Source organism: Aulonocara sp. 'chitande type north' Nkhata Bay, linkage group LG8 (genome assembly GCF_057382095.1).
Source record: "Aulonocara sp. 'chitande type north' Nkhata Bay isolate Kocher_YH1m ecotype deep benthic linkage group LG8, A_spYH_male_GT1.1, whole genome shotgun sequence".
NCBI classification, from domain to species: domain Eukaryota; kingdom Metazoa; phylum Chordata; class Actinopteri; order Cichliformes; family Cichlidae; genus Aulonocara; species Aulonocara sp. 'chitande type north' Nkhata Bay.
This window is the reverse complement of record NC_141351.1, coordinates 5,987,918-6,013,358: the sequence shown is the minus strand read 5'-3', so window position 1 is coordinate 6,013,358 and position 25,441 is coordinate 5,987,918. Positions and strand designations below refer to the sequence as shown.

The 25,441-nt window shown below is 44.0% G+C and overlaps 1 protein-coding gene across 2 annotated transcripts; it reads left to right on the top strand.

Annotated features, from left to right (window-relative positions):
• Nucleotides 1-209: 209 nt before the first annotated feature.
• On the top strand, nucleotides 210-21,319 carry frmpd2 (FERM and PDZ domain containing 2). Of its 2 annotated transcripts, none has more exons than XR_015130693.1 (27): nucleotides 210-342; nucleotides 957-1,120; nucleotides 1,392-1,457; nucleotides 1,556-1,735; nucleotides 1,850-1,925; nucleotides 4,107-4,194; nucleotides 4,481-4,637; nucleotides 5,595-5,666; nucleotides 6,001-6,175; nucleotides 6,264-6,399; nucleotides 6,487-6,625; nucleotides 6,895-7,047; nucleotides 7,172-7,357; nucleotides 7,849-8,008; nucleotides 8,134-8,326; nucleotides 9,094-9,182; nucleotides 9,391-9,471; nucleotides 13,432-13,539; nucleotides 13,820-13,936; nucleotides 16,232-16,440; nucleotides 16,591-16,689; nucleotides 17,319-17,412; nucleotides 18,803-18,888; nucleotides 19,554-19,749; nucleotides 20,206-20,443; nucleotides 20,966-21,032; nucleotides 21,113-21,319. XR_015130693.1 is itself a non-coding variant. In XM_086302977.1 (27 exons), exons 1-27 carry the CDS (start codon nucleotides 222-224, stop codon nucleotides 21,148-21,150), a joined length of 3,465 nt encoding a protein of 1,154 aa, XP_086159103.1. In that variant the 5' UTR covers nucleotides 210-221; the 3' UTR covers nucleotides 21,151-21,319. The 2 variants fall into 2 exon arrangements, 1 of the variants encoding a protein (XP_086159103.1); XM_086302977.1 differs by having other exon boundaries at nucleotides 20,206-20,420.
• The last annotated feature ends 4,122 nt before the right edge of the window (nucleotides 21,320-25,441 follow it).

Genomic DNA, 25,441 nt, shown 5'->3' with positions numbered 1-25,441 from the left:
TGACACAAAAAAGGAAAAATCAACTTTCAGAAAGCTTCTATGGCATTTGATTGAGTATTTCATCTAAAATGAGTCTATTTCACAAAATGTAGTGTAGATGAACATCTGAACTTTTACGTTGTAACATAAGGAAACAAAGAGCCTTATTCTCTTGCAATAAAATAAAAATTTGGTAATGGGGTGCTTTGGGTTTGTCTCTTTTGCTTGAGTATCCCAGAAGTATGGGTACGTTTGTGACCCTGGCAGAGGTTTTGGAGGCCCGGGGCTCACCGCTGGATGAGGATGAGGTCTGGTGTCTGCTTCTTGCCACCACTGATGCCTTACTCGAAATCTCCAAAAAAGGTAACTTTCCTTCATCACCTTCCCAAATTCACAACTGTTTAAGGACAGGGCTTGATTTAAAACATAGACTGTACAATAAAGATGGATATAGCCACTGTACTCATTAGTGTATGAGGTCCCATTTTTAAACCTTTCACGTTTGCCATGGTGTTTTCGATGTGAAACGGTTGATGTAGATGATTACAAAGTAACCAGGGGACAACTCATAGTCATAGACTAACTATTTGTCAGTTAGGAGGTAAGGCAGCTGTATGCATCCTACTTTTTCTTTCTTTTGATGCTAAGGGAGCTCATAATGTACAAAATGAAAATCATGTTGTAATTATTAGGACCTGAAACTAGCAACCAAGACTGTAAATGCTTCCATACATGAAAGTTTATTGATGTTTTAAACTGAGGGCCCTTTCCCCATGAGCCCAAAGAAGTCACCTTCTCGTTGACCCCCTTTTCAGATCTGAAAGTTACATTTAGTATCTCTGATATTCTTTCTCTAGTCCAAAAGTAATGTTCAATAACAAACACACTGTGGCTGAAAGCATGATCTTATTCAAAGAAATCTCTTTTTATCAAATCTCTCGAGCTGGTGACAAGCTTGTGGTGTGCTCTCCGTTTAGGTTCAGGCAACATGAGCAGCGTGCTGAGCCCAGGCTCAGTGCTGCTCTCAGCCAACGGGAGTCTGGCCTTCAAAAGCTGTGCTCGAAATGAAGACGTGGCCTCCTTCACAGCCCCTGAAGTCCAGCAGGGTCACACCGCCTCCTCGAGGACTGCAGTCGAAAAGGTGTGTTGTTGTTGCTTTGAGGTCTTTTATATTGCAGTGCGTGCTTGTTCCAAAAAACAGATGTTCCACAAGCACAGCTGTGGCCAATTTGCTAAATATGCAGCTGACTAAATTTGGAAAATCTTGCACTGACCAAAAGAAAAACCATAATTGGAAATCATGCATGATACCTTGTAGGATTAAAAAAAATAATCTCTAAATTGTAGATAACAATGAAATCTCAGGTTAACTTATTTAGTAGTCACGTATTTGGTGTGTATCTACTCTTCAGATGGTTGTATACTCACTGGGGATGACTCTTTATTGGTGTGTTGACTATCACCTACCTCACAACCAGGTACTCCTCCTCTTATATCTTCCCGTAATCTCATTCTTCTTTATTCTTAGCACTTGCGTGCCATTCATTTTGCTTTTCTTCTGTATTTTTCTCCACAGCCAGTCCAAATAAGTGCTGAGCTGGAAGGTTTGCTACTGAGCATGTGCGAGGACATGATGTTGAGAAGGACGGACCTGCTAACGGTGCTGGAAACCTGTGAGCTACACCACAAGGCTTCAATGCTTCCTCCTGCAGAGCGTCTTATTAGGCAGCTGGTGGAGGATGTTTACAGAAACTCGGTGAGTAGTGGTTAAGTGTTTAGGTTGAAGCTCCGCCGGTTAGCTGAGATCATGTCTGGTTTTGATTTTTGTGATAACTCTGTTTCCTTGAGTTTGACAATGATTTCTTTACAGGCTGATCACCTCTCTATGGCTGATAATGGATCCCAGCTAACAGACCGCAGTCAAGTGGTCCGGGACAGATTACACAGTAAGAAAGTGCTTCTAATTGTCAAATGTAATGTTTCTGAAAAGTCTTATTAGCTTAAAGCATTAGAAAAACAATAGCACTTTCATGTCTGTATATTAAATGTAAAGCTGCTGCAATCAGCAGGTATAGTTCATTAGTGCTCATTAGTGAAAGTGTAGATCTAGTTGAGGTCCACCTAATAGGGGGAAAGCAGGTCTTTCATCAGTTATCACTTTGTCTGAAGAGGAAAAAAAGAGTTTAATGTTGATTGTCAAAGGTCTGGTCAAAGTACACTACCTAACAATGCTTTACAATAGCATGAGATTGATGTCAGTCCTAACTATAGTGCTGATTGGTGCTGAACCAATACTCCTCTAGTGGCACTGATAGGACAGGTACTCTTCAGATGAGTCATGCTTTATGGTCTGTCCCACTTTTCTCTAACATTTTCCGTGGTACACGAAGGCTGTGTCCCAATTCAGGGTCTGCACGCTTGAAGTACGCATTTTAAGTGCGATTACGTCACCGCCACGCGACGACGGCTGTCCCAATTCGAAGTGTACTTCAAATGCATACTCCAAATGCGCCGTTGATTTCCCCAAATATCAAGCATGGTCCGGTTCACGCTTCGTGGTCCCATATATCCCACAATTCATAGCGTGGCGGTGGGTGTGGATAATTTTGCCGCAAAATATTGCAGGAGGGAGCGGCCGAAGAGTGAACTGTTAAAAGTAAGTACTGAATAGGATGTCACTTATTTATGTGCAAATGTTTAATAACATTAAAACATTGCTGTTGGCCACATGTCGGCAAAGTTATGTAACATTAGTGACTTTCAGTGTTAACTTGGTTTTAAAGCCTCTACAAATATATATATCATAATAATCGGACAATACATATAATATTGTCCATATTATATTTACATTACCACAGTGAGATGATTTTAGTCTCATGACCAACATTAGCTAATTGTTATTTACTAACTAATCTTGAAATGACTGTTCAGTACAGGAATGAAGCCCAACAATCATGTTTTACAGTCACGTGGTCTCAGCCTCAGATACTCAACTAATCAAAGTGATGTCATGACAAAAATGAATGACCAACAAAACATTTTTTCTCCTTCATTTCTGTCACACAAAGCTGTATGAAACATTTCTTGCGGTTAGTATCATGGTTGCTAGGCAACCTGAACAGCGCGACGAAGGGTAGACCGTCCCATTTCACAAGCCTCTCACTTCCGCACTTCTTGTACTTATAGTACTCGTGCAGACCCTGAATTGGGACACAGCCTAAGAGTTTTGTCATTTCTCACTGATTTGTGTCATTCTACGTTCTTTCAGCTTGCTAGCTGTCAAGTGCCAGCGTCCCAATTTTGACTCCTGACTGTGTGCACTGCTCTGCTTGCTGAGTTAACTTATGCTAAATATTAAATTAAACAAAAGAGAGAAAGTTATGTTGTTCCTTCGGGGCCCCCTGAAGGAAATCCCCTTTCCTACTGTCCTAGAGACACATAACTGTGTTAAGTAACTCCCAAGCAACAGTATAAATTTACTTGAGTCATTTGTGTTATTTCAGCAGAATACTGTGGCTGGTTAACTCAATGGCTTTTCAGTAAATCAGTTTAGCATTTTAGAGTAAGTAAGGTTTATTTATATAGTGCTTTTTAAGAGCAGAATTCACAAAGTGCTTTACAGTACAGAAGTAAGTATACACCAAATTAAAATAGTATAAAGAGATAAAAATAAATAAGAGCAAGCCTGCACAGGTGGGTCACAAGTTTCTTGAGTAAAACACAGTCTAACCTTTACATAACCTCCATCCATGCATCCATTCTCTTCTGCTGGTCCTTGTGAGGATCGCGGGTGCAGTTTTTCACTGAAACAACACAAAGGACTCAACTGAAGAAAACCTAATTTGTTCAGTAAATCTAACTACATTATTCTTTAAAACCAACAAAAGTTGATATTTTTTTAAAGTATAGATAAAGTATAGATTTTGATATAAAATGTGTTCATTAATGAGCCACAGAAGTCTCATCATCCGTGGACAGAGCTTGTCCCTGCTTCCAGGCTAAGCTAATATGCTAAGCTAACTACATGTTAGACATCAGTGGTACAGTCTTTATCCTGCAAGAAAGCTAAGAAGCATATTTTAAAAATAATATTCAGCTTTTATGTGACATACATGTTTATTTTTCAGGGAGCTCTTTTAGTAACTCGACATGGTCGCTGAAGAAGAAGATGTCCGGAACATTCTCGGGGGTATCTTATTCAGCTAATGCCACAGGGTATGAAATGTGTTTTACACATCTTATAACAGCATTCTGCCACATTTTAAATCCTATTTTGTTTGCGTCACGGGTGGGCATGTTCAGTGAAATGTATTTGCTTAAATAAGGTGTGGTAAAATAACTAAAAAAGACATAGAAACCATACAGAGTTGTCAAATCCCAAAGGAGTGTTTAACAAAGCTAGTTCCATCAAAATGTTACTCCTGTGTGCACAAGCTATCATCTCATGAGTGACGGATCTCACCTGCCATCAGACTGAGAATGGAAATCTAATTTTCCCCAGGATTCCCTTGGGAGGCCGGCAAATAGAGAGGTACGGCAGCTGGCAGCAGCTGAACCGCAGCCCCGGTAGTCCTTATATGGATGGTAATCGAAATGCCAACTCAAGATCCCTCACACAGTTTGACTCCTCAATGAGTCTGAAAGATAAGAAAGTAAAGGTGAGTGCATTTGTGACATTATATTATAGTATAGTATAATGTTTCCCAAAATAATTGTGATAATGTATGTAATTTGTGAATCATCTATATATTTAGTTATTACTACAACACATTGAGAAATATGGTCTTTTTAAATGGATTTCAGACTTAAACAGGTTTTGATTGTTAGATTGATCAGAATCAGAAACATAACTGACCTTAAAGAAGCACCCAAGATAAACAAGGTCCTTTCAAAGCTGACAGTGAAGGGTTCACCAGTCTGTGAAAGACAAAGTAGTCAAAATTCTCAACAATGAGAACATTTTTCAGTTTTAGCTATAATGTTTGTTTCTTTTGTTCACTGATTGCCAAGACTCAAGAAAACAGTCTTCAAAAGTAAAAAAATTAAAATAATATGGGATATTCTGTTAGCATAGGTTAGAGAAGGAACAAGGGTTACAGGGATAAGGATTTGGAGCAACATATGCCGCCATCCAGACTTTTTTCCCTTAACAAATTGAGTAGGACACCACTTCCTGTGTGTACCACAATCACACAGTAAAATTGTCAGTTTCACAACCCTCCAGTGGCGTATCTACAAGGTACCATAGTTCCCCCATGTCCCAGCTACTTTAATAAAGTTTAAATTTAATACATTTGTATTTATACTTGTATTTTGTATTTGTTGTGCCACTTTCTGCTTTTACGTTTTCATTACAAATGTCATGCTTTGTACCCTTTACCTTAAAGTGTACTTATTATTTTACAGCTGAATTACATTATTATAGATAAACCACAAAACCAAATACAAATAATAAGAATGATGAACACGTAGAACATTAAAGAGATATACAAGCAACAATGGATTAATACTTATGATCCAGTAATATGTATATGTTTCTGAAAAGTGCCATTCTATGTAATGAGTATTCTTACTTAAGGACACTATATTTTCCTCTCCATTTTCCTGTGTTGCAGGACTTGGGTCCTGAGTTTATTAGAGTGCTGGATGAGCGGCTGGTTGTCTTGGAACTTCCTGGATCCATTGTGGTGAGTACAGTCCTGATATTTTAGGAGATTTTCTTTCAAGGACACACAATACTAGAATACTGCTAAATGTGTTTACTCAAGTACAGTTTTGATGTGCTTTCCTCAGTTGCATTGGTCTCTGGTTGAATGGAATATTAATCAGTTTAGTTTCAAAATATCCATTATAGAATTCTGAAGAGTAATATTTTGCAAAGTGAATATTTTGTCTATTCATCTAAAAAATTATATCTTTCATAATCTATTTTGTTCATCTACAACCAAAATTGACCCGTCAATCCTCTTAGATTAATTAGACAGATAAAAATCTGATATTCTCAAACTTCTATTTTTGCAGTCAAAGAAAGGGAAATCTCCTACCACTCAAAGAGAGCTGAGTGTTGTAATGCCGAATGGCCAGAGCATCCTTGTCAGGTGCGAGGTGAAATCCAGAGGAGGAGACGTCTTTGACATGATTGTGGCTCACTTCAACCTTGTGGAGCATTTCTACTTCGGCCTTGCTTACATTGATGGTAAACGTTTTTGTGTGGTGCTGGTATGCTGTAACTGATACGTTATCAAGTCACTAAAGTTTCTTTCTTTTCTCTCTTCTCTGGTCAGATAATGAGTTTTTCTTTGTGGACAACGACACCAAGATTTCTAAAGTTGCTCCAGATAGCTGGAAAAAAGTGCCTACTGCCACCTTTGTCCTTTTCTTCAGGGTCAAATTCTTCATCAACGACATTTCTCTTCTTTTGTATGTTGTTTTTCCCCCTGTTCGATTATTGCCAACAGCCCTAGTTTGAGGGAGAAACCTTTGAGTGTGTGTGATCTTCTCCATCAGGCACAAACAGACCCGACACCAGTATTACCTCCAGCTTAGGAGAGATCTTTTGGAGGACAGGCTGTCCTGTCATGAGGAGACTGCTCTGTACCTAGGAGGTCTGGCCATGCAGACGGAGTATGGAGACTCCATGCCTGAGGTTCTGTACCTGAAGCTAAACTATAGTTAGAATGTAGTTATATGCCGTCACTATAGTTAGTTAGTAACTCATATATAGATTGGATCAAGCTGGAATCCAGGTAGAGTGCTTCTATAGATCCTGCTTATCCATCATACCCTTAGTTTGGGGTGAATATTTTGATTATTATTGTTTAGCTTATGATCCTGATGATGTCATTATCCTTTAATTCTGTTCAGATATTATTTGAATAGCATTAACATAAGTCTGTTATCTGGTGTTCTTTGCAGGTATATGGTAGGGGCTACTACCGCCCTGATGAGTATGTCTCCAAGAGCGTGTTGGAGAAATGTGCCTTGCCTTACATTCAGAGGGAGCTGTTGCGACTTCACACCAACAATGCTCAAATGCTCACCGACGAATCAGAACTTGAATTTCTCAAGGTATCAAACCTGTCTTTATTGTGACAATATTTAAATAATGATGCAGTGTGTTTTACTGTATCTTCATAGCTGTGACCACTGTTAGTCTCACAGAAATGGTGGTTACCGCTTTGTGTTTTCTTAGGTATGTCAACAATTGCCTGAGTATGGCGTTTCGTTCCACCGTGTGACACGAGAGAAAAAGCCTTCAGACGGAGAGATTATTCTTGGGGTTTGTGCCAAAGGTGTTATTGTCTATGAGGTGAAAGATGGCAGCAGATCCACTGCTCAGACTTTCTATTGGAGGGACACAGCAACCATCTCGTCTTATGTGAGTGAAGTAATGGTTTCGCCATTGGTTGGTAGTGACCATAAACTCTGTGTAAAGGATGGAGCTGTTGTTTGCTAAGCTATTCTTAAGTCTCAATAAGTTCTGGCTATCACCATATTAGGTCTTTGAAACCATACTCTTTCATGGTAGCTGCTTGTCCATCACAAAGTTGGCCGGACCTTAAGCTCAACCTGTTGAGTTATCCTTCTGGATAGTAATGGAATTCAAAAAGTACTTTCATAATACTTCAAACTAGTTATTAAGACCGTAAACCTAGCGGGAAAATATTTACTGAGAGCATGAATCAAAGGAGCTTAGGGCCATTTGCCCATAGACTTCCACACAACCAGACATCTCTTTGCAGCCAGAGTAGTTGCCTTCTGCTGATTAGGAATGAGACTTGGAACCTTCCTCCATGTTTTATACAGTCTATGGGAGTGACACACGGTTTCCTTTCATGGTCTAGAAAATTTTCCTTCATTTTTCCGCAGAAGCATAAATTTGTAGTAGAGTGCCGGGGCAGCAAGAAGAAGCACACGTTCATCACGGAGAGGTCGAAGATAGCCAAATACCTTTGTAACCTTTGTTCAGCGCAACACAAGTTTAACAATGAGATGAACTCCCGTCAGCTAAGCCACAGCCTGGTGTCAGGTTAGTTATTTCAGTGTTACTCTGTCTCAGTGAAGAAATACACCAAGAAACTAACAAAAACACAACCATAAAGTCTACTCTGCTGTCCAAATACTAAAGATGACTTCTGCCTCTTTGTTCTCCAGAGGACAATATTGTGCAGTACGCAGCAGTGTGCCGTGCTCAGAGCAGCCAGCTTAAGTCTTTCTCATGTTCTGAGACCCCTCAGGATGACAGCGGTCTGACCACGCCTCAGAATGAGTCCATGACCAAGCTGTATGATGATGTCACAGCCAAGATCGAGGCCCGCATAAAACAGCAGCGCCTCAACGAGCAAAGGTACTTTGTTTTCCAGCGGTTTTTACAAGCATAACGCTGTTTCCCGCACTGAACATTCAATTTACAGATGAACCAAATCATTATGACCACTTAAGGAACACTGATCGTGTTGTAGCATCTAATATATACGGATATATTAGATGATAAGTGAACAGTTGGTTCTTGTAGGAAATGTGTTGGATGCAGCAGAAATGGGCAGGTGTTAAGAGCTGAGTAACTTTGACAAGAACCAACTGGTTGCTGCCAGCCACCTGGGTTGGATCATCTCTGAAACAGCAAGGCTTGTGGTGAGTACTTACAGGCAGCGACACCTAAGGCAGGGACAAACGTCCAACTGGAGAGAGCATGCTGGGGGATGTGCTGGAAGAATGCTGATCCAAGTCACGCCTTACAGGACTTAAAGGATCTGCTGCTGTCGTGTTGATGCCTAATGCTACAGAACTGCTTCAGAAACCCATGCTTTGGTTTGTGAGAGCTGCGCTGGTAGTGCAACGTGACTACCAACTAGTGGTGGTCGTAATGTTTTGGGTCATCAGCTTTTTATCTCATAACTGTAGCAACGACAGAGGAGCAATTGGCTTTTATGGCCCATACTTTCGTGAGAATGTCAGTGATTCTCCTGCAGTTATGTAATCCTTATCTAGATTATTATTTTTATAAAAGTGTACTAGACAGGTGAATAGAAGAGGAAAGATATTAAAGCTTTCATGAAGTTACCACGGGTAATTTTTTTGTGCTTTGTGTTTCTTATTTAATGCTTGCTCTAGCAGTCAGCGCAGCAGCAGTGTTATGCTCTCACCATCGTGCTCTCAGAGGAGTGGATCTGAAGCCCCTTGTGGTTCGCCAGCAGCCCAAGGTACACTATATAACCAAATACACTTTCAGCCACTTTAACCGACATATGACAGGTGGTTTACACCAAGTACTCTTATGATAGAGCAGCATCTTAAAAATGTTTAATTCTGGTTGGTTGCCTTGTGATTCAATGCTCCATCATCAAGTCATTGAAACACAGCTGCTTTTCCCACATGTTAACTCCACTGTTAAACTATATTTTTTTGTAGAAACTCCAACTAAACTGGGGACACCATCTGAGAGAGAAGTTATATGTGTTTCCTTAAAGAAAGACCCAAAGCTTGGCCTAGGTAAGCTAAACTCACTTTGTATATATAAAATGCTGTTTTCAAAACCAGCTGGACATAACTAATACATGTTAGATACAATCACTGTGCCATTTCTGCTACATATTAGTACTATTCTGTATAAATATGTGTGATGGTGTCACGGTCCGGGGCAGCGGCCGTGTGGAGAGCGGAAGGAGGACTCAAAACGCAGCACTTATTCAGGTGTGAGGGTGATTTATTGATAATATCCAATATAAAGTGGGGATGGTAAAACAGAACTAAGGATGAACTAACTGGGAGAAACTACACAAAGAAATAGCAAACCTGTGCATGAAGGGAGAACAGCAGGGAGAGCACGCAGGGGATTACACCAGGTATGAACACAGATGACGCGACGAGGAGCAGAGGAAATCACACACTATAAGTACACGAAGAGACACTGGGAAATCACACACAGGTGGGGGAAACAGCTGGACCTGATTAACCTGACGAGACAGGGGAACACTAACACCAGGGACCAACAGAGGGAGCACAAACCCAGAACCCAGTGTCTAAAATCCCAAACACAAACCATCCCAAAACAGCCATGAATAATAATGAAAGTAATAACAATAAAGAACATAAACATAAAGTCACTGAGTCATGGTCGCAGGACCATGACAGTACCCCCCCCTCAAGGGCTGGCCCCCGACAGCCACAGAAACACACCACCAGATCCGGGCGGGCGGCAGGGGGCCCAGGACGGAGGGACCGGGCCAAGACCAAAGACGGAGGCCCCAGAGTCCCAAACAAATGTTCACAAAAAAAAAAACAAAACTCACAGGGGAGCAGAGTCCAAAACACAGTTCAGGCGGCCGGCCACGAAGAAGGCCGTGGCGGCGCGTAAAGAGTTCGGGAGGCCGTCCACGAAGAAGGCTGTGACGGCGCGCAAAAAGTTCAGGGGGCCGACCGTGCGGAAGGCAACGGCGGCCGCTCAGGCGAAGAGGTTCCGGGGGCCGGCCGTGCGGAAGGCAACGGCGGCCGCTCAGGCGAAGAGGGTCCGGGGGCCGGCTGTGCGGAAGGCAACGGCGGCCGCTCAGGCGATGGCGGTCCGGGGGCCGGCCGTGCGGAAGGCAACGGCGGCCAGTCAGGCGACGGCGCCCGGCCAGTAGCCTAGCCAGCGGTCTAGAAAACGGCCGTTTAGCTCCAGACCCAAACGAGGCTGGGCCAGGCGAGGCTGAAGGCACAGAAGCCGGGGCCGCAGCGGGCGAAGATGCTGAAGACGCTGCTGCAGGCGATGGTGCGGATGCTGAAGACGCTGCTGCAGGCGATGGTGCGGATGCTGAAGACGCTGGACCAGGCGAAGATGCGGATGCTGAAGACGCTGGACCAGACGAAGATGCAGACACGAAGGCTGGACCAGACGAGGATGCAGACACGAAGGCTGGGCCGGGCGAGGACGAAGCTGTAGCCGAAGCCGGGCCGGGCGAGGCTGAAGCAGAAGCTGAAGCTGGACCGGGCGAGGATGAAGCCGGACCGGGCGAGGATGAAGCCGGACCGGGCGTGGATGAAGCCGGACCGGGCGTGGATGAAGCTGGACCAGGCGAAGCTGACGCTGGAGCTGAAGCTGGGCAGGCGAGGATGAAGCTGAAGCTGGGCCAGGCGAGGATGAAGCTGAAGCCGGGCCAGGCGAGGATGAAGCTGAAGCTGGACCAGGCGAGGATGAAGCTGAAACCGGGCCAGGCGTGGATGAAGCTGGACCAGGCGAGGATGAAGCTGAAACCGGACCAGGCGTGGATGAAACCAGACCAGGCGAGGATGAAGCTGAAACCGGGCCAGGCGTGGATGAAGCTGGACCAGGCGAGGATGAAGCTGAAACCGGACCAGGCGTGGATGAAACTGAAACCGGGCCAGGCGTGGATGAAGCCGGACCAGGCGTGGATGAAGCCGGGCCAGGCGAGGATGAAGCCGGGCCAGGCGAGGATGAAGCCGGGCCAGGCGTGGATGAAGCCGGGCCAGGCGAGGCTGCGTCCTCAGGCTGAGGCGTGGTAGCAGCAGGTGGTAGCGCTGCAGGTGGTGGTACTGCAGGAGGCGGCGCTGCAGCCACGGGTGGAGAAGCAGCCACAGGTGGAGAAGCAGCCACAGGAGGCCGGACGGGCTCCTCGGGCCCCCCAGCCGACGTGGCAGCCGGTGTGGCATGAGGCCGGACGGGCTCCTCGGGCCCCCCAGCCGACGTGGCAGTCAGTGTGGCATGAGGCCGGACGGGCTCCTCGGGCCCCCCAGCAGGCGAAGCAGGAGGCTGGACGGGCTCCTCGGGCCCCCCAGCGAAAACAGCCGCAGAACCAGCGGGCACACACAAAACAAAACTAGGAGGCACGTGGGCCTCTGGCACACACGAAACAAAACTAGGAGGCACGTGGGCCTCTGGCACACATGAAACAAAACTAGGAGGCACGTGGGCCTCTGGCACACATGAAACAAAACCAGTAGGCACGTGGGCCTCTGGCGCACGTGAAACAAAACCAGTAGGCACGTGGGCCTCTGGCGCACGTACGGAGGGCTGCAGCTGCGCAGAGCACTGACCCTGCTCAGGCAGTGACAGCCCGGTGCAGTTCACAGCTGGCATCTTGGCCTCCAGGGGTCCAGAGTAAGCTGAGGGCAGTAACCCAGCCTCTGGGGAAGCCCCGGAGTGAGCAACAGTCTCTAATGTTGCCAGCTTTTGAGGAACAGGTCCGTAGCGAAACAGTTTGTCTCCCTGCCCAGAAACAGCGGTGGAAAAACAGTGCGAAAATTGTGGCTCAGCCATTACCGGAACTGTGGGCTGTAGCGATGCTAGCGGTGGTGGTGGCTGAGTGGTTAACTGGAGCGGCGGCAGAACGGGTAATTGAGCCCTTAGGGAGGCTAACGGTTGAGCCACAGACCTGGGAGCTTGTGGCTGGACACAGAACTGAGCCGGAGAATGGTGATAAAGTCCTGGCTCAGAAGGAGCGGCAGAGAAACAGTCTCTCGGTTTTACAGAGGGTTTGTAGACGCCCACTTGCGAAGGATCCGTTACCACGAAGGTAGGTAAGCTATCTACACTGTCTCTCATCCCGCTCTGAATAGCCCCAGAAAACAGAGTCCCGGAATCTGGGGAAGCCAGAACATGTCGCTCACTCACTGCCTCGGGCTGCTCGAAAGTAAAAGCAGACGGGGGGTGAAGTCCGAGGTCCAAAAGGAGGAACTCCCGCTCCCACGAACAAAGCGAGCCCAGAAGCCATGGGAGACCGGTCACCAGACGCTGTAGCCGCCTCTCTATAGCGCGCTGGGATGTGCCACCCGGGTTTTCCAGCCACCGGTCGATGAGCTCCTGTGTGGCATCGATGAGATTTTCCCGTAGCTCCCTGGACGGGTTAAGCGCTGCTGGGTCCATGTTGTGGTCGCGTCGTACTGTCACGGTCCGGGGCAGCGGCCGTGTGGAGAGCGGAAGGAGGACTCAAAACGCAGCACTTATTCAGGTGTGAGGGTGATTTATTGATAATATCCAATATAAAGTGGGGATGGTAAAACAGAACTAAGGATGAACTAACTGGGAGAAACTACACAAAGAAATAGCAAACCTGAGCATGAAGGGAGAACAGCAGGGAGAGCACGCAGGGGATTACACCAGGTATGAACACAGACGACGTGACGAGGAGCAGAGGAAATCACACACTATAAGTACACGAAGAGACACTGGGAAATCACACACAGGTGGGGGAAACAGCTGGACCTGATTAACCTGACGAGACAGGGGAACACTAACACCAGGGACCAACAGAGGGAGCACAAACCCAGAACCCAGTGTCTAAAATCCCAAACACAAACCATCCCAAAACAGCCATGAATAATAATGAAAGTAATAACAATAAAGAACATAAACATAAAGTCACTGAGTCATGGTCGCAGGACCATGACAGATGGTTCCTCTGGAATATGTTCAACCCAACAAACTCTCTGTTCATCTGGTTTATGTTTTTACAGGTATAGTAATAGTTGGCGAGGACACAGTAGGGCGTTATGATTTGGGCATCTTTGTAGCCTCTATTGTGCCTGGTGGACCTGCTGATAAAGATGGACGCATCAGAGCTGGTATGGACTCATGTGGATATTTTACTTAAAGTTAAGTAACACCACATAAAACACTTAGAAAGAAGGAAAACGGATTCCAATATATTATGCTGACTGTTTCATCCAGCATCGTCTTTTATTCTAAGAAAAATGATGCAGAGAATATGTAGCATGTAAGAAGAAAGGAGGACAAAGATGGCACTTGAGGTGTCTATGGGGTGTTTGAGGTCACATGTAGTCTGTACATGTACTGTCACTGGACACTAGCACCATTTAATTTCACCATGACCTTTGCCTACAGGTGGCCGTCTGATCTCTCTGAACCACATCAGCCTGGAAGGTGTTACCTTCAGCGAGGCAGCAGAGGTCATGCAAAACAGCCCAGAGGAGGTGCAGCTTATTATCTCACAGCCGAAAGGTGCTTTGTGTGCATGTGTGTATGGATGTATGTGTGTGTGTGGTTACTGTATGTGTGTAATAATACTTGAGTACTTGTGACCTTTGACCACTTTTATGTGTAATATTGAGGATTCAGCTGGTTTTTATTTTTTTCTACCTTTTAGCCTGCTAGCAACATTTCAGCTTTTTGTTGATTCCACCTTCCAGCCTCCATTGTCACTATAAAAAGCTTGAAACCGCAGTCTCCATTTTGACTTAATGCTGAGAGTGTTAATATGTGTTAGCATTTCATTCTTTCTGCTTTGCCTTACATTTAAAGTCCTAAAAAAAAGAAACATAAAACAGGATTACGTAAATGGCTTGTATACTTTAAGATTTTAAGATTCAGATCAATGTAAATGAATAATTTTATTACATGTTCTTATTTAAAACCAGCAATATTTTTTCAAGCAGATTCTGTTTAACTTTGTTTAAAAAATAAGTATTTATAATGGGAAACTGCCCACTGTTGCTCTGTCCAAGAGTTTCAAGAAGATTTGATGACAGATTGCAAGACTAGCAAGTACCCAACAGACTTATTTTGTTACTAGTCAGGTTTCAGTTCATGTGCTAGCTTGTATAGACCTAGCTATCAAAAAGAGACTACAGAAGCACTCAATACAGGGGGCTCCGATTACCACTGGGATCACTGTTCACTCCCGACTTCTTCTCGAGCTCTTCTCTCAGCCTTCTTCCTGATTTTGCTATCGCTCAGTATAGCTACATTTACCACGACAGCCATCTTCCTCTGCTTGTCCACCACTAGCATGGCAGGTTGGTTAGCCATCACCGGTTTGTCTGTCTGTACCTGGAAGTCTCACAGGATCTTAGCTCGGTCATTCTTGACTACCCATTTTGACCTCGGGACTTCCAGGTCACACATGGCACACATGTTATGTGTACTATGCCAGTCACTTGGTATGGCGTTCCATGTATGCCCTACCTGCATCTTGCACCCTGCTGATATGTGCTGGATTGTCTTTAGGGCATGTGGGGCATTACACAGCCCACACCTGGGGTCTTGCCTGGTGTGGTAGATCTCAGCCTCTATGGATCTTGTGCCGAGATTTTGTTCCTGTGCTGTAGGGCTGTGCGATATGACCAAAATCTCATATCCTGTTATAAGATATCTATTGTCCCGATAATGATATAAATCACAAAAATTTTACATTTTCTGTAAATTCTGTGAATCTCGGGCAGCTCGACTTGCGTGAGGTGTTTCCAGCTGGGCGTCAATTCTGCTTAGCGTTTATTAAAGGGTTAGGGTCAGGGTCCGTTGATCGGCGGACAGAGGTGGTTTCTCGCAGCTTAAGTACAGTTTTTTGTTTTACGGCGGTTTCTCCCGAAGTCACAAAAGTATGACATCACAACATTCTGACTGGTCACTTGCAATGCTGATCCTGGAACAACATTTACTATGTTAATCTGGGAACAACACCAACACGACGATATCAGATCGTGCGCCATTATTAGTGCTGCCATTTAGTTCCTGATGAAGGCTCTCATGGTCCTGTTGATCTTGTATAGTTAGGCATTCCAGCATCCATGTGTGGGGTATTGACTCATAGGCTTTCTTGTAGTCAATCCAGGCGGTGGTCTTACAGTCTTGAGCGACTGCTTGGTCTACCAGTAGCTGATGTTTTGCCCCTCTGGTATTCCTGCCAATTCCTTTCTGTGTCCCGCTCATTTATTGAACCATGTGCCTGTTCATCATAGCTGCTAAGATGCCTGACAGGAGCTTCTATGTGGTAATGAGGCCGATTATTGGCTGCTAGTTGGATGGGTCTGTTGTCTTCTGGAGGTCCTTGGAGATCAGGACTGTCCGGCCTCAACTTAGCCATTCCGGGTGTCTCTCATCTACAAGCAGCTGGTTCATTTGTGCTGCCAGATGCTCACGGAGTGCAGTCAGCCTTTTTCAGCCAGTAGGCATGAATTATATCAGGGCCTAGTGATGTAATTCTTCACACTGGGACCATTTCTTGGATATATGCCACTGTGATGGTCACTGGACCCTTTTCAGGAAGGTTGACATGGTCTGCTCTTTGGTCCAATAGCCACTGAGCATTGTTGTTATGGGTTGCGTCCTTCTCCCATATGCTCTCTAGCAACTAGCTAGCTTAGATAAATTTAAAAAACCCTACTTTTTTTAAACCCTTCTTTTTTCACTTATAGTAGGGTTTAAAAAGTTTTTGCACTACCACCATCTTTGCTGTTGCAAAATTATCCTGTACATTTTCATTTACGATTCTTTGAATACTGTTTCTCTTTCTTACAGTGTCGCTGCCATTATCCACAGTTCCCATCAGTCCCAGCAGTAATAATTGTCGTTCTCCTGGGTTGAGAAAATATATATCCCAGACAACACTAATGACAGATGGACGATCGAGAGATGATAGCCTCGATGAGATTGTGTCAGTCATGATGACGCCAAAGACCAGCAAGAAACTACACTTCCCCCCTGAAGTTCGAGTTCTCAGTACACAGGTAACATCCAAGCAGTTTAGGGATTTAAACTGTGATAATTCTGCACAATTAATTGCTAAATATCTCTTTAACAACCTTCTTTAAGCATACTTCAGGTGAGGTAAGGATGAAGCTTGAACTTTGTGTTGTTAATGTCTGTGTTATGTTCAGGATAGCTGTTCTCTGTCATCATCTATGAACTGCGTGAAGCCGGAAGAGATCAGCATGGAGCTCAGGAAGATATCAGGAAATCTGGGCATTAGCATATCTGTAAGTTTGTGACATGAATGAATATAGAATGAACAGATTGGGCAGGGTATTGCCCATTTTTAAGATGTGGACTACAAAGTGAGATTTTGAAAATAGCTTTTTTGGTATTAGCGTTCAATAGCCTGTACGCATCTAACTAACGTGTTAAGAAGAATAATTCGATTGAAAACATTAGGCTTGACAGTCATGGAGGACAATTAGTACAGCAGCTCATCTCCAGCAGTAGACTGCAGCCAATCTTATTAACATCTATGGTCTGACAGGATTAGAGAGAGTTACCTTTCTTGACCTGATCTGCACTGGAAAAGTAAGCAATACGACACTGTAAAGTACTTTGTAGTTAAAGCTCCTTTAATAAATGTTCTTCAATAAAAACACGCAGAATGGACGATTTAGGAAAATAACTAGGATACAACCAGTTGACAGTCAGCTGAGTTGAGTTCTCCATTGCAAAGAGACTGACCCAGATTGACTGGAATATGCTGAGAATCTATCACAGAGGTTGCTCTCCTATTTTATTCAAAATAAACTTTTTAAGCAACTTTATTATCAGTATATCACAGTATAATTATCAATATATCTATGTTGTCATCAAGTTAAACTAAGGTCTTCTGTTAATGATGGTTTAGGGTGGCATCAACACTAACCTTCCTAATGGAGGAATCTACATCAAGAGCCTTGTTCCAGGAGGGGCTGCTGAGAGAGATGGACGTTTGCATATAGGTATTACACTCTTTTGTTCTTTGGCTCTCGGAAGAGGTGGACACATCTTTCTCCCTCTCCCTCTCTTATCTTCCCTGCTGCTGCTTCTATGTGTTTGTCTAGTCTCGTCTAACTCTAACCCTCAAAGAGTTTCCCAGTCTTGTTCTCTAAAACCTAAAGAATTATGGATTTGATCAACTGCTCCTGTAATGGAATTGACACCCTGCTAGGCTTGGGAGAGCCCGATTGTCCTGCGGAGACGTTTGCTGCCGGATACTCGATGGTCGGTTGCGTCGTGTGTCTGGCGACACTCTCGACGGAGGACAATGAACGACATCTACCAATTTGGAACCACGATAACAGAGTTCGAGCTGATTGGAGCTGGCTTATCGAAGAACAAGAAGCGGCTACAGCTGTTCAAAATCCTATGAGGCTGGCAGACATGATAGACGATAGCAGGGCTTTGAGTACTCAGACTGTGTTTTGAACGCAATATGGATAAGATCTTGGAGAAGAACAACGGGAATTGAGATAATTGGTGACCAGTGATGGACATTAGACCAACTGTAAAAATTGGATGCAGTTGTTCGCACTAAACCCAAACATTCATCAGCTTCACTCATGCGGCCCCCCTGGCGCCAGCTGAAGTCCTGCCAAGGTTGAAGCCGACTGGAACAACAAATTCTTCCCATGATAACAGGATTGTTGTCAGAACTCTTTGTCCCTCCTTCAAGGCCACCTGGGTCCACTGGAGACTGTTGACTTTCGCTTAACCGGGCGTGGTGACACTTTCTCTCAGCTGAACACGGGATACACACATGCACACACACGAAACATGTACACTGATACTGACACGCCCTCACTATCACCCTCCCTCCCCCGAATCCAACGCCTCCTGCTTACCTCCCATCCGATGTGGACAACGGATCAGCTGGAGGCGCAATCGAAGATTGCAGCGCTCCCAGATCAGCTGTACACACTGGAATACTCTCCTATGTTGCTTGTCTGTGTTTTATTGTGTTATGGTGTGTTGATATCTGTGCATTCCTGGATTATCCTTTTGTGTTACACATTTCGATGTTTTTTCCCCCTTGCTACCTAGCCTGACCTGTCTCCCCAATGTGATGTTTGTGTATTGTATGTACGGTCGGCAAGGTCTGTCATCTCGGTTGTGAGCAACTGCAACTGACAAATAAAGGCTATCTCATCTCTCATCTCTTACACTCTGTGTTAAATCAAGCAATGCTAAAACCTAATGGTTTAATCAAATAAATTTAAAAAAACCAACAACCCAAAAGCAAATAACACGGAGGCACAAAGGAGTCAAAACTACAATATCACACATTTGTAATTGTAAAAGGAAGAAGTGTTATAGTAAGAGTTAACTGTTTCTTAACTCTTTCATTTTCAGGTGACAGACTGTTGGAGATCGACGGCACTAACTTCCAGGGCTTCACCTACCAGCAGGCTGTGGAGTGCTTGAGTAAAACTGGGGAGGTAAATTCATGAAATGCGACTACAAGGGACCAAGGATTACCAGTGTCTGCATTTGATGGTGACTTATGATTTAGCCATACTAATGATGTGGATTTGTGGATGTCAATGTGAGAAACAACTACTGCATGATGAACTATCCAAAATTATAGAATCAGATTTGTGTGCTCAGACTCAGAAAAACTCCTGAAAATCATTTGCCTTCATATTAGATACAGTTTGTATCTTTATTGGATCTCAAGCGATCTAAAGTAAGGTCTAAAATAATCTCTCACTAAAGTGCCGGTGCTGCACTCTGTCTATTGCTGCTGTCCATGGTGCCAACTATAATACCCTGACAGTATAAAGATGGATTTAGTTCACTTCCATGATTCTGGATTTGAGTTCTACGTCCTGTGGTCATTGTGTCTCCAAAGACGAGATATGAGCGAGCACAGCGTCCAGACTGAGCCACATTAGTAGAAATCCAACATGAATTCCATTTCAGTCCAGCTGCAAATGGATTTATCCTGTCAGTTTTCGGTCTCATCTTTTTGCTTCATATCAAACTGAATTCTGTTCCACCGTGGCCATCCATTTACATTTTTCCTTTTGTTACTCTCATATCTCCTTCTCCCCCCCTTTTTTTTAACCAAATCCCAATCTTGTCCTGTCTTCTTCTATCATAGGTAGTGTCCTTGGTTGTGGAGAGGGAGTTGGTCAACCTACCCAGGGTCTCTCTTATTGCTGACACCAGCAGCACTGTATCCAATCCGAGCCTGAGTTCATCTACCAGCCAGCTAAGACTCAACAGCTCCCCATCTTCGAGCACTACTTTAAACACGATATCTGATCGGCCCAACGAGTACAGCTTTGTTACTGATGGTACGACACCTCAGCTCAGGTTTAGAAATTAATACATTAATACAAAATTAATACAAAATGCTTAATGGCAAGCACATCAATGAGATGTTTCATGTAGTTAGTCAGGAGGGATTTTGGACCACTATCTTTACAAAAACTGTTACACAAAAAGGTGTAGTGGGGAAAACAGGAGACATCACTCTGACTTGACTGAAGAGCAAACAATACAGATTCAGACTGGCCTATCACATAATCCTTCCAGAGAGGAAAAAAAGGAAAAAGGAATAGGTGAATAAGTGAACTTTTAGGAGTTGGTGTAACATATTCGTAAGCATTTAAGCAACATGAATTAACAGAGACGTTATTGAATGAAGGCATTTACTACACACTCTTCTATCTTCCTTCTTCTTCTCCTTTGCCCTTCCAATGCTTCACCTTATCATTATCCCATTACTGGCCCTATCCTCGACCTCAAAGACAACACCAAGGAAGTGACTCTGATCAAGAATGAGAGTGGGCTGGGCTTCAGCTTCTTGATGTGTGAGCTGGACCCGCCCACCCGAGATTTTGGGAGCCTCGTCCGGATAAAGCAGCTTTTCCCGGGTCAGCCTGCTCAGCAGAGCGGCAGAATCCAGGAGGGAGATGTCCTGCTGGCCATCAATGGCCAGTCGCTCAAGGAGCTGTCCTATCCAGTATGTGGAGATGCTAAATTAAAGTAGGCAGTGCAAATGCAAATTCATCCTTGGGGCTGTAGATTTTGTGGTAGATGTTCATTGAGATTTACTTGAGAATCTTTTTGAGTAACTGGGTCATGATTACTGGAAAGAGACATCACTGCTGAGTTTTTCAAATGTACTTTTTTGGTGCTTTGAGCAGCACAAGGCAAGTACAATTTAGTTCTGTTATATTCAAGAGCGGGCTGACATTTTTACAGCTGATATCTACAAAAGTGGACAGCTCACACCAAAACAATCTGTAGGATAAACAGCACTGCAGGCAAGAGGGAAGGTTTGTTAATTTGGTGTGAACCGTCCATTTAAGCTTAATCATCTGTGTTTGCTAATTTTGTTAGTGGGCTTTGATTTTCTTCCATTCAAATCAGATATAGCCTTACGATACGATGGATTTTATATGTATGAATGCTACTGAACTTGGTTTATATGCAGTATATACGATGATTAAAATCTCAAAAATATCTGCATGCATTTTTGTTTGTTATCAACTATTTATCCTGCAGAAGGTGCTAAAGCTTTTCAAAACTTCTCCACCTGAAGTCCAGCTGACCCTCTGTCGTCCTCCACCAGGTAAATACGCACTCTGACACACACGCACATACACGTTTCTACATGCACCGACTTCACCCACTTGTCTGCCTGTTTACCAGGGATTCTTCCTACAATTGATCAGTTCGCTGGCTCATGAGTGACCTCATCGTCTTGCTTCGCCAGCATCATCTGAAGCAACCGTGTGCTTTAGAACAAAGCAGGGAGTGGCGACGGAGACTGTAGGGAGAACGGCCGATAAAGCTGTTTTGATCAGTTGACAGGAACATTAAGCTGATCTCATAAATGGACTCCAACACTGTAGAAAGGTCAGGAATGTTCCACAGCGTCAGCTGATGTGACTTGACAGCAACACTGTGATAAAAAGCCTGTGGGAGTTTTGTCATATGTGATTACACGGTCACTTTTTATCACTGTCAGAAAGACACTGGAAAGTCTATTTAATGGTGTTTGATAGTCCACAGGGATAAACACTGCTCTTACATAACTAACATTGTAATTTGGCATAATGTTGCTAACACTAACATCTTACATAACGTGCCATGACATGAAGGAATGTAACTTTTATTAGATTAAGAGGCTGTGCTTCTAACTAATAATGAAAGTTTATCTTTGTTTTTCAAAGAAATAAAGACGGGATAGAAGAGCAGAGAGGCTGGAGACACAGTATGGCTATGTCTGCACAGAATATCTGATGTATAGGTGAGTGTCTGGATAATGAGAAATAATAATGTTATTGATGTAGATTGTGTTTTGGAATGGATAAGGCAGACTAACACTGACCTTTAAAAAGCCCCACACTCAACCCTATTAAAAGTTTTAGACTATGCTTAAAAGCTTGGTTGGTGCCAGAAAACCAACCAATTTAAATAAGAAGATCGACCAAAACCCTCCAAAACTGTACCAGAAGCTTGCTAGGGGCTATCACGCGTCATCATAATTCTCCTGCCAATACCCCACTGTGAGATCTATCAACTCCCACTGATCTTAAAGTGTTTGTTCATATCTTATCCACAAGGTGGAAGCATTGTGCTACATGTAACAACACTGTCTGTGCCTTGCACCAGAGATCACTAGTACTGAGTCTTGTGTTATGACTTAGTTCATAATGGTTATGGTTTGTTTTATTTTTCTCCACAGCAAACATTTTGGTGACATCAAAACAAGAAGATGACTGGAGCAAACCTCTTGAAGTAACATGTAACAAGTATCATTCAGAGGGACGTAACCGTCATCAGGCATTTCTGTGATCCACTAACTGCTTCTTTTTTTAATTTGAGTGAAATTTTGAGAAATGCAAACCTTCATTTTCTCACAAAAACAAAAGCCATTAAACTAAGTATGACCTGAATACGGATGATCTGCTCCCAAACACCCATTTAGTATATGAACAAACTGGGCAGCACACACAAACACACACACTTCCCTGAGTGAGGAACCAGCAAAGGCCCCTCATAAATAAGGGTTCCTGTATTTTCAGTGAAACCCAGTAGTGCATCTGGATCCCATCAGAGCTTGTGTTCTCTTTGCAAATGATCCCAAATGTTTCTAATTATGCCAGTGGAATCGGCACGAGGATGTTTGAGCATGCATGCGTATGTTTCTGCGTGCGTGTAATCACCCTAGCAGACGTGTACGCCCATACACTGGCCTCTGTTTATTCATGAACTGAGTAACGGAGATGGACAGCGTGGTTTGACCTCTGCAGCCTCTGCTAAGGTCACTGCTCGTGGTGATGACGGATCAGTGAAAGATGGGCTGGAGATGGATTTGTGCGGCCTTTCAGATGTTTTCTAACCCTTGTCTTGTGGTGTACTAATAATAAAAAAAATCCTCCACATACGTTTTCCATACATTTGGATTTTGTGCATGACTCTACACAGAAGGGAACATTTCTTTAAGTCGCACTTTGTTGGATTTGAAAAACAAAAGGTAACAACCATTAATGAGTGACTTTCCCAGTTTTCACAGTAAAAGCATTACCAGAGTTGCTGTTTCTGGAAGCAGGTGTTCCAAGTTAATAAAGTAACCCCCCTTTGTTAGATTTTCTTTAGGAATAGTTTCTTAGAATGCCCATAATAAAAAGCGACAGCTGAATGACCAAGTGACAACCTCCAAAGGTGGAAAACAAAAACAAAGCCAACATCTTAAACCAATTTTGGTCATATAGGTAATATCCACATTCATGTGACATCGTATCTATCCTGCTCTCCTTGTGTGTGTACGCTACACAATTCAGCAGTAGCCTAACTCCACTCGAAATAACGCGCGAAGTCAGGATGTAGCGTCCAACTCCTTTTAATTAGTGAGTATTTCCTCATGGAGTAAAACTGAAATACAAATAACATAGCTAAAATTAACCTAGCATCATTAGCACAACAAAATTAGATTCCAATACACATCCATTAGCGTTAGCACACAGCTACTAAAGTATTCATCTACAGCAAATATTTCCACAAAATATACATAAAATACAATCCTACAATTCAATACAAATGAAACTTACAGACGGTGGTGTCGATGGCACAAACAAAAGGCAGATGTCACTGGATCAAATTTCCCCACATGTGATCCGCTAGGAACTAAACAAACATGGCTGACATCCTGTCACTTTCTGAAACTGGTTTTCAAAATAAAACGAATTTCAAAATAAAATTAGCTCATTGCAAAGAGCGCCTATATTGCAATAAATTAAGAGCGGAACACTCCCCGTCTGGTATCTGTTAAGATGCCATATATCAATATTCAAACCACAACATAACCTTTTCAGTCCTGGTTCTTTAAAACCATAACAACCTCCGTTATAGGCCTGAGGTACACTTTGGCCACTCCGTCTTTGACGACCCGGATCTCGATCTTGCGGACCTTTCCATCACCACCGGGGAAAGTGTTTGTTACAAGAGCCATGGGCCAGTCGTTCCGGCATGTACTATCATCTTTCATCAAGACAACATCACCTCTTTCGATGTTTGGGCTGGTTTCTTGCCATTTACAACGAAGTTGCAGTGTCTGCAAGTATTCGCGTTTCCAACGATTCCAGAATTGGTCAGCCAATCTTTGCACTTGGCGCCACTGTTGTTTATACAGGTCCTTCTCAGTGAATGTCCCTGGAGGAGGTGGAACACTCTGCTTCTGAGTGAGAAGCATTGCTGGGGTAAGTATCTGAGGGACGTCAGGATCTGAAGAGACAGAGACAAGCGGTCTGGAGTTGATGATGGCCGTCACCTCCGCCATCAGGGTGCACAGGACTTCGTGGGTCAAACTGGAGGAGGGAGTACGCATCAGCATTGAGTCTAGGATTCTCCTTGCAATTCCTATCATGCGTTCCCACGCACCGCCCATGTGCGAGGAGTGAGGTGGATTGAAATGCCATGTACATCCGCGATTGTTGGTGTATCTCTGAACTTCTGACTTCGACAAAACTTTTTGGAACTCCAACTCTTTGCAAGCACCAACGAAATTGGTTCCACAGTCTGAGTATAGGTGTTCAGAAGGACCTCGGAACGCAAAGAATCTTCTCAAGGAGTTGATGAACGAAGAGATGTCTAAAGACTCTATCACTTCTATGTGGACTGCACGTGTGCTCATGCAAGTGAAGAGAACGGCCCAACGCTTACTCTGAGCAATACCTCCTCTTGTGCGCCTGGCTATCACGGCCCAAGGACCGAAAATGTCCACACCAGTGTAGGTAAAGGGTGGTGAAGTGCTTAGTCTCTCTTGCGGCAGGTCTGACATCTTTTGTTTCTCTCTTTTCCCACGAAGCTTTCGACAGGTGACACATCCGTGAAGAACAGTACTCACGCATCGCTTGCCGCCAACTAGCCATATGCCAGCAGCTCGAATGGCACCTTCTGTGATGGTACGACCTTGATGCTCGACCTGCTCATGATAGTGTTTGATGAGCAACGTGGATACATGGTGTTTGCCTGGCAGAATGACGGGATGCCTTTCTTTGTCGCTTAAGTCAGCTAATGTCAACCTGCCTCCAACCTTTAGCAGACCATCTGCATCTATGATCGGGTTGAGTTTCGTTAGAGCGCTTCTCTTGGAAACATCGGCTCCCTTGGAGAGAGCATCTAGCTCTTCAAGGAAAGAAGCTTGTTGCACAGCAAGAAGAATCACTGTAGTTGCCTTGGACAACTTGTCAGCTGTGAGAGGTTTAGGGCACCAATGCCAACCATTACATCCATTGGTTCCTCGGCTGCTTGCCTTAAAGGAACAAACCACATGGATGAGTGTTGCAACTCCTCTCCGTATGGACTTCCAGGAAGAGAATTTCGTGAATCTCTCACAACCCAGCAACTTGTCCTTTTGACTTGTAACACAGGTTGTAACTTGTGGTCGTATCTCAACATCTGCGTCTGGGTTGATAAACTCAAAGGTCTCTTGTTGCTCGCTGCTTGGCTGTGACTTGTATAGAAATGTTGGAC

Coding starts and splice junctions, on each gene's coding strand:
- frmpd2 (XM_086302977.1), top strand. CDS start 222: ATGGGTACGTTTGTGACCCTGGCAGAGGTTTTGGAGGCCCGGGGCTCA. Junction 6,176..6,263: donor CGGCCTTGCTTACATTGATG/GTAAACGTTTTT, acceptor TTCTCTGGTCAG/ATAATGAGTTTTTCTTTGTG. Junction 21,033..21,112: donor CCTCTGTCGTCCTCCACCAG/GTAAATACGCAC, acceptor CCTGTTTACCAG/GGATTCTTCCTACAATTGAT.